Source organism: Plectropomus leopardus, chromosome 23 (genome assembly GCF_008729295.1).
Source record: "Plectropomus leopardus isolate mb chromosome 23, YSFRI_Pleo_2.0, whole genome shotgun sequence".
Taxonomy (NCBI): Eukaryota; Metazoa; Chordata; class Actinopteri; order Perciformes; family Serranidae; genus Plectropomus; species Plectropomus leopardus.
Genome location: NC_056485.1, coordinates 16,334,385 through 16,343,408, shown reverse-complemented (window position 1 = coordinate 16,343,408; position 9,024 = coordinate 16,334,385). Strand labels below are relative to the sequence as shown.

General features: G+C 38.9%; 1 protein-coding gene across 8 annotated transcripts in view; it reads right to left on the bottom strand.

Annotated features, from left to right (window-relative positions):
• Nucleotides 1-3,074: 3,074 nt before the first annotated feature.
• Nucleotides 3,075-9,024, bottom strand: part of clcn3 (chloride channel 3) — a 47,715-nt gene continuing 41,765 nt past the window's right edge. For 4 of the 8 annotated variants that reach the window (XM_042512067.1, XM_042512073.1, XM_042512072.1 and 1 more), the window contains one exon: nt 3,075-4,500. In XM_042512067.1, the coding sequence (XP_042368001.1) occupies nt 4,321-4,500 (180 nt within the window). In that variant the 3' untranslated portion in view covers nt 3,075-4,320. Of the gene's footprint in view, nt 4,501-4,573; nt 4,713-8,129; nt 8,162-9,024 lie in introns of those variants that run through there. The other 4 variants (XM_042512070.1, XM_042512074.1, XM_042512068.1 and 1 more) reach the window with 3 other exon arrangements.

Genomic DNA, 9,024 nt, shown 5'->3' with positions numbered 1-9,024 from the left:
TTCTAAAACATGAGGAAAAAAAGCCAACGATCAAAAACAAATAGGGAAAATTGTTTATAAACATAATAATTTGATATCTAAAATTATGGTACACACAAATTTAAAATATCTATAATTTTTCAGCACTTTTTAAGTCACTTCTTTTGTTTTTACTTCTTTTTTTTTTTTTTTAAATCTAACCAATTTGTTTGGGTTTCAAAGGGTTGGTGTGAACTAAAAAAGGTTGATCTTTCTAAAAGTCCTAAAAAAGAAAGTTTGTGTTAGTTTTTTGAATTCGCTCATTATCTTCATGTTACACATCTTCATGGCTGTGATTCAGTTGGCCGCAGATGAGTAATACTGCTTTATTACAACAGTTCAACAAGCGTAATTTATTAGTTAACAGTAATAAGTGATAACAAATTATGATTTGTTTGTTAATCTAATGATTTTTTGGGCTCTGGCTGGCCCTTAACATAGGCCATATAGGCGGTGACCTAGAGCGCCACATGCTGGAGGAGCGCTGCTGGTCGCCCTCAAAAAACGACTAAAATAACCCAATAAATGAGTAATAATAAACGATAACGTGCTCTGCCTTTAGCACCCTGTCCTCATGTTCTGCCTTGAGATAACAAATGAAGAAATGAAGAAATATATAATATTAATCTCTATGCCCTTGTTGATACTCAAAGGTAAAAAGTACAAAGAAATAAATGAAAATAAAAAAATACTTCTTTTGAACTCCATGCTCCCACTTGTAACAAACCTCTACACATTGGCTTGATATCTTTTTAAAATCATTGGGAAGAAAGCAATGAGAAATTAAAGAGAGGAAATAACCCAAAAATGAACAAAAAATAATAATAATAAGCTAAAAAAAAAAAAATTACCTGAAAATCAGAAAAAATGAACTGGAAAAGTGTTTAGATTAGTTACAATAAAAGTTAGAATAAAATCACCTGAAAATTGGTACAAAAAAAAAAAAAGACTTGGAAAAAGTGCCTAAAATGTATAAAATAAAATACCAATATTAATATATGTCATATTGATAATTATGAAAACAGTTTTTCACTATTTTTTTTTCCCTAGACAAATTTGCTCAGGTTTCAAGGAGTTAAATGTTAACTTGACATTTGACTTTGTGCTTTAGAAAGAGAAGCAAAATTTATCTGCTGATGGGGATGGCGAAATTCATGCAAAGGATCCAGAACAAACAAGCAAATCTTCAGTGTTTTAAAAAGAAAGGAGGAAAAAAAGTGCCAAGAAATGATAATCTATAAAAGGTAAAGTATCCAGCGTGAAGCCGAGCGGTGAAGAAACGTCAGGAAAAGAAAAAAAAGTCAAATTAAAACACCACCACCACCACCCGGTGCAACATGAATCTTTTTTGTTGCTTTTAATTTAAAACAAAATTTAATCTTTACATATTTTTTTTTTAAATGTACAATCAAACAATCAATGTAATCATACATAAAATTCTTCATAATAATGCACAACTCTATCGACACTACCCATAAATTAAAAAAAATAAAAATAAAGGAGAAAACATCGAGATCAGTATGAAATACAATGTTAGGCAACACCACTGGTTAACAAAGACGCTCCGCTCCGCTGCCGTCGACACGCAGCAGGAGCAGCCGCTGCAACGGAAACAAGTACACAGGATGAACCCGACCTTCCTCTCTCTCTCTCTCACACACACACACACACATGCACACACACACACACACACACACTCACTCACTCACACACAAACACACACACTCACACACACACACACACACACACACTACTGCCGCCACTCTACAGGTAAAGTGCTACTGTTTGTCCCGGCTTCACTTCATTTCCCTTCATCGTTTTCACTTTAAAAGGATCAAACATGTTTTGAGGACAAAGAGAGGAAAGGCTGGTAGGAGTAACAGGTGTTTCTTTTGATTTTTTTAGGATAAAATGCAGGTGTGCAAGCTGAAAAAGCCTCTGCCAGATGTAGAAAAACTGGATAAGAGAGACTGAGCACCGCCTGCTGTAACTGTACGCAGCGCGCAGATGTAGCTGCGTGTTTGTTTATATATCAGTGTTGGTGGCTCGTAAGCGTCGTGAGATGATGATTGACTGGAGGTTAAATCAAAATTAAAGAAAAAAAAAAGAGTTATTTTAGACAAAATTAGCTAATTTTGAGCTTGACGGTTCACCCCTGACCTTAGACCGCTGGCAAAACAATCTACAAGAAGCTCTTCAGCTCTTTAGTGCTGAAACTGTTTATATTAATAATTAATCATTTATTTTATAAAGCCCATATTTGCTGGTTTTAGATTAGATGTTTGTGTTTTGGACCGGCGGTCGGACAAAACAAGCAGTTTGAAGACCCAAATTGGCATTATTGTGTGGAACTTGGGCTTCAGAAATGAAAAAAGTGATCAAATTATTGTCAGTTTTACAACGTTTTAGATCTTATTTGGTTTTGTTATGACATTTAGTTTTGTTTTAATTGGCAGTGTTTTATTTTTTAAACATGTTAAAAGTGTAATTAGTCTATTTTCTCTGTCTTAACTGTCCAATAAATTTGACACAAAATAAAGGCTGAAATAAACATCTTCTACTGTTGGGAAATACTATTTAAAGCAGGGGGTAGGCAGTTTTACTTGTATGAGAGAAAAACTGGACTTCTGCACCTCCTCTTGGCTCTGTTGTCCACAGCGGCGTGGAGCAAGACAGATTTTTTTGTCCCTTTTGCGGGTTGATAAACAGAGCGAGAGCATGGCAAGGAGAGGCTGAATGAATGAGCTGAGTGCAACTCTACAAAAAATTAGATGAAATAAATCAAAGTATAAAAACACTGCATTATTGTATGAAGTGTGTGCGTCTGTTAGGAAGCGCTTTTTTCAAATTCTGACTTTTTTTTTTTTTAACAAAGTGCCAATCATGCCTCCACAAATTGATGGCGCGTTAAACGTCATCTGTAGAGGTCTAGAGAGAACGACTGGATAACTTTCATCTGCTAAACTGAGGTGGAATATCAAACACGAAAAACAGTATATGAGATGATATCACTCAAAAACGTGGTCAAATCCCAAAAAAAAGAAAAAAAACGTCCTTGTGCAGCATGAACATCCCTCTCCAGTTTGACAGATCGCTTATAACAATACAGATTTCCAGTTTTGTTTTGCTTCAAGTCGTAAAAGCTTAACTGATTATAGCAAGATTTCAAGATCAACAGTGAAAAAGCAGCACGCCTAATATTTTGAGAAGAAAAAGTAAATTTGATATATTTTGTTTCCCGTGACACAGAAGACACTTTTTCCTTCTTTTGTTTCCATTGCGTAAGCACTCGACCTCCAATCACACTGAATGAATCAATGGGAATCACACACATGCACGTACACACACCTACACACACCTACACACACACACACACACACACACACACACACACACACACAGCTGAAGCTGGCTCAGAAATGAAAACACACTCACGAAGGTCTTAGTTTTTCCAGTTTTCTCCTTTTGTTCTTGAAATACAGTACCCATCTATGTCTCTCTAACTCCCTCTCAACACACACACACACACACACACACACACACACACACACACACACACACACACACACACACACACACACACACACACACACACACACACACCATCGTGCACCCAGGGGAGCAGCCATGGGATCCCAATTCTTTTCCGCAACATTTTCGGGTTGGGGGGGGGTGAGGAGCAGGTGCACACCAGTTGCCATGGTAACCTGCCTGGAATGTAGAGGCGCTAAGGAACACACACACACACACGTTCTCACACACACTAAATTCACGGGTAAACAACGTATTTCTCTGGAGGACGGACAGGTCCGGTGTGTGTGCGGGAGGCGCAGGTGAGGACGTTTATCTGAACAGAAGCCTGGAGGTTTTCAAGGTCCCTCATCGCGTCCCACTTCGGCGGTTCATTCTGACCTTTGACCCCTGCCAGGCGATGTCTACTAGGACCTCGGCTGAGACAGGACAAGGGTGAGGCACGTGAAGAGTGCAAACGGGTGTAGCTTTACAGGTTATGTGGAGAGAGAGAGCATGCATGTCGGAGGTGTCTGCAGGTGCAAAAGTGTTTGTGATTTTGTTTGTGTGTGTGTGTGTGTGTAAAAAGTGCATTCCTCGTGTGTGTGTGTGTGTGTGTGTGTGTGTGTGTGCTGTCAACGCGTGACCTCTGCGTGTCCTCAGCAGCCAGAATGATAAAGTCTTTATCTTTTCTCTCTCGTGGCCGGTAAGTCTCTTTGTGCCACGTCAGTCTGCGAGGTTCAGGGTCTACAAAGCTGAAAACTAAGAAGAAGAAACATCGGGGTCCGAATGTCAGAGATTGGAGCCATCCAGGAGGCGCACCTCCTCCTCATCCTCGCTGTCGTCTCCCCCTCCCCCCCAGCCGTCCTGGAAGGAGCGGATCAGTTGAACATGATGGACTCGGGATCTTGATTTGCCATTTGAGCCATGTGACGAAGGATATCTTTTTTTGTGATAATACCAAGTAGCCGCCTGCAGAGGGAGACAAAGGAGGAGGAGGGGGAGAAAAGAAGGAGTTTAGAGAGGTGAGGAGGTGCTGGTGGTTTAGAGAGGAGGAGAGAAAAACGATGTCATGTTTTTGTTGGCCCCTTCTGTAAAAATTTGATCATATTTTGATTAATTGGAATCAAAAAAATTAATTTCTGGACACTGATTGATTGTAAAGCCAACAAAAACACGAGTCCCTGAGGAAGCAAAAGTCAGCAGGAGGAGAGAGAGAGGAGAGGAGAGAGGAGAGGAGAGGAGAGGAGGAGAGGAGAGGAGAGGAGAGGAGAGGAGTGACCAGAGGAGAGGAGAGAGAGAGGAGAGGAGTGACAGAGGAGAGGAGAGGAGAGGAGAGAGAGAGGAGTGATCAGAGGAGAGAGGAGAGGAGACCAGAGAGAGAGGAGAGAGGAGAGGAGAGGAGAGGAGAGGAGAGAGAGAGAGGAGAGAGGAGGAGTGACCAAAGGAGAGGAGTGATCAGAGGAGGAGTGATCAGGGAGAGGAGAGGAGAGGAGAGGATCAGAGGAGAGGAGAGTGATCAGAGTGAGAGGAGAGAGGAGAGGAGAAAGGAGTGAGGAGAGGAGAGGAGAGGACCAGAGAGGAGAGAGAGGAGAGGAGAGGAGAGGAGAGAGAGGAGTGATCAGAGGAGAGGAGAGAGGAGAGGAGGAGAGGAGAGAGAGGAGTCAGAGGAGGTGAGAGAGAGGAGTGATCAGCATGTCAGAAACAGCACCCCAGCCTGCACAGCAGGTGTCATTTCTGACGCTGTCACTGCTGGTTTATGTTTTCGCTCCAAAAAGCTGTGAGAAGGAAAAACTGGATCCTACAAGGAGACAGGAAGTGGTGAACAGGACGTGGAGAGAAGTCAGAACCTCTGAGAAGAAGAAGAAGAGGAGACGCCTTCGTCACAGGAGTCCGAATTATTTACGAGTTTGGACGTGGAGACGAGGAATTCATTTCTATTTTACTTGTATTTCTCCAGGATGTCTAACTCTGAATAACATTTAATAGAAACTTAATTTTTTTAAAAATAATAATAATTTTAAACATATTTTTTGCCTTTACTTGATAGGACAGGTTAAGCGTGAAAGGTGAGAGAGAGGGGATAATCATCCTCCATCATGTGTTTGTCCATTTCTTTTGCTTTATGTTTATTATTCTCTATAAATATTACTTATTATATAAATAAATCAAATCACATGAAAATACTGGCGGATTTTGTGTTTTTCACTCTGCATGTGGGATTCTTCTCTTCATCGTTCTGAGTTTGAAAACGTTTTTCCATATAAAAACATAAGTTTAAATTTAAGAAATGCTTCGAAACCTTTGTTAAATTACTAATTTTCAATCATTACAGTGACCGCCAGACAGCTCCACTATCCTGATCCGAATGACATTAATGTAAGAGGCATTTATTATATTATTTTAAAAAAATAATGTCACCAATTATTTTAAGGTTTTACAATACATCAGAAAAAAATCAAAAAGATGTAAAGATTGACTACATTTTAATACTAATACGTTTTTTTTTAAGACTTTTTTAGGATATCTGTTTTATGTAAATTTGTCTTTTTTTCTTTTTAAGTGGACAATCCACGTTTCCATGGCGATCTGGTCAATTTCGGACTCGTGACGGAGCCGCCTCCTTCGTCTTCTCCTCTGCTGTCGAGCAAGTTTACCTGATCAACCCGGCTAACGGGACCGGAGCCAGCTTATTAAACGTTTCGAAATATTCAGTTAGTCATCATTATTCCTGCTGATTCAAGAGGACATCGCAGACCGAGTTAATGGTTAAAAAGCTTAGATTTGTTTGATCTGTGCTCTTGAATTCAGCCGTGAGCGTCTGAGGTCAGTGAAGAGGAGCATCTGAAGCTAAAACAGCTAATAGCGGGAGGAGAAGCCGTCTGAGGGGAGCAGAGCTGGGTCCAAAGAGCTCACGGGGAGTTTTTTTGTATCGTTTTTTAGCATTCAGCTTTATTTGAACCCTAAAAAGGCAAATAAAGTGCAAATGAAATGAGTGAGCAACACATTTGGACCCAGGTCTGAGTGAGAGGAGTCGAGATGACCTGTGAGGGATCAGAGCTAAAGCTACGGAGCAGCAGGAGACACGAAACACAGATCAGACACGGATTTCCCCGAGACACACGTCTACGACCGCCTTTTTAAAAGCAGAATATAGAAACAAAAACAGCCGTAGACGCTCGGTACCGGGCACAGGTCAGAGTGTGTGAAGGGTCAGAGGGGTGACGGCAATGTTTCCTGTAAGCCAGCAGTGTCCGAAACTAATGTTTTTTAACAAAAAGTGAATCCGAAATATGTTAAATCCATTTTAAAATGCAACCTAGAACTAAATTTGAGACCAATTTACAGTTTAAAAAAAAACAAAAAAACATTTCGCCTCCTGAATTTGATTTCTACTTAAGATTTTCCTACATTTCCCAGAAGACTCAGCAACCATCAGAAAACTGGTACAAATGGGTGAATTGGTTGAAAAAAAAAACATGCACCATGCACCCAAGTGAGAATATAATATAAAAAATGCAAAACAGCTCCCATATAAAGTCCTTTCTGTTTCAGATCAGTGGTTCCCCAAAAATGAGATTAATTATTGACAAAATATTTTAAAAATAAGCATATTACTGAGAGTTAATCAAAATATTTTTGGTACCACATTATCAGTGTTTATCAAGTTATCGACAGAAAAAAAGGACAATACGTTAACTTAGAAGTTGTGTATAATATGCAATAAATTTGGATTTTTTAAAAAAAAATCCTTTACCTCTCTTTTAAAAAACTTGCAACTTCATAATATAGACAAAAATTACGGCTGCTCGATAATGTTCATATCTTTAGATGTGTGTATACTTCATATGCCCAAGTATGTGTCCTTATGTGTGCATGTTCAGGTAAATTATTGAGATATTTAAATTTTAATAACAATCTAAAACCCTTTTTGCTTTCACATAATAATTCAATATTAATTTGTATTAAACTTTTTTTTATTATTTATTTATTTATTTTACTCTTATCACATTGTTAGGATTACTACATTGTTGTATTGTTATGTATTTTTCTCTTTAATTTATATACTTTTTGTGTATCTGGGGTATGTGTGCTTGAAAAATGTGTCTATTTACTGAAAAAAAAAATAAATAAATTAAAAAAAATAATATATTTTATTTTCACTTAAATGAACAAAAAATAAAACTAAAAAAACCCATAATGATTATTTTGGTAAATACTGAGGTCAGAATTATTTAAAACAACACCCCTTTTTTCCTGATGCAAAACAACATTTTTTTTTTTTTTTTTTAACATGAATCTGTTGACTCTCCTGAGAGGTCAGGACACAGCTGGCTGAGAGGAAACATTGGCAGGTTGAAGCTCAGGATTAGTCAGGACTTCATCGGGGTCAATTTATCACCACACGCTAACTACCAGGTCACTACAGCACCAATCAACACAACAACGTCACTGCACCACAGCGCTCACTACCACTACAGGACGAGGGAAACATGGGAATGAATCACATCGCTACACATCGTCTCCCTCCCTCCTAAAAACCAACACCACCCTCTGAAAGTATTACAACAGAGCTCCGCTTTCCCAGGCGGCTAGCTACTCGCCAAGTGGTTGAAAGTCAGATGTCGTCGATCTGTGGAGACCCAGGAGCGAAACGGAGGGTCGAGGGGGGTTTAAAAAAATAACAAAAAACAAAACAAAGAAGAAAAAACAGTCGTTAATGAAGGTAAAAAAAAGTCTGGATGAATTCTCACGATGAAATGTTTAACTGTTGTGAGGGGAAGATGGGAAACACACAACAGGCAACACGGTTACACGACTGCAAACATGCTGAGAAATTATATCAACTGTTCGACTACAAAGCATAAAATCAGAGTGATACCAAAACAAATCTGAGCTGTGAAGCCGCTATCACGTGAAAACAAAATATAGCATTAGGGATGTCAGCGACTAACTGTATTTTTTGATGAGTAACGCATGTCGGTCTAGAGCAGGGAGACTCGGCTCGCTTTGTTTGGGGGCCACTTTTGCAAAATGACAGGGGGCCAGGGGCCAGTCGCGGCGGCCCCATACGTGTTTCTAATATATCTAAGATTTTAGGATATTTATTACTATATAAGAATTTAGGAAATTTCTAGAATTTCAGGATCTTTGAGGGATTTTATGTAATTTCTAGGATTTCAGGATGTTTCAATAATCTTAGGACATTTCTAGGATTTTAGGACGTTTTCTAGAATTTAGGGCCTTTCTAGGATTTTAGGACGTTTCTAGAATTTAGGGCCTTTCTAGGATTTTAGGATGTTTCTAGGATTTTAGCAACTCTACGAGTTTAGCACATTTCTAGGATTTTAGGGCATTTCTAGGATTTCAGGATGTTTCTAGGATTTTAGCAACTCTCTACGAGTTTAGCACATTTCTAGGATTTCTAGGATTTCAGGATGTTTCTAGGATTTTTGAATATATTTAGTATTTTAGGGGATTTCTAGGATTTTGGGA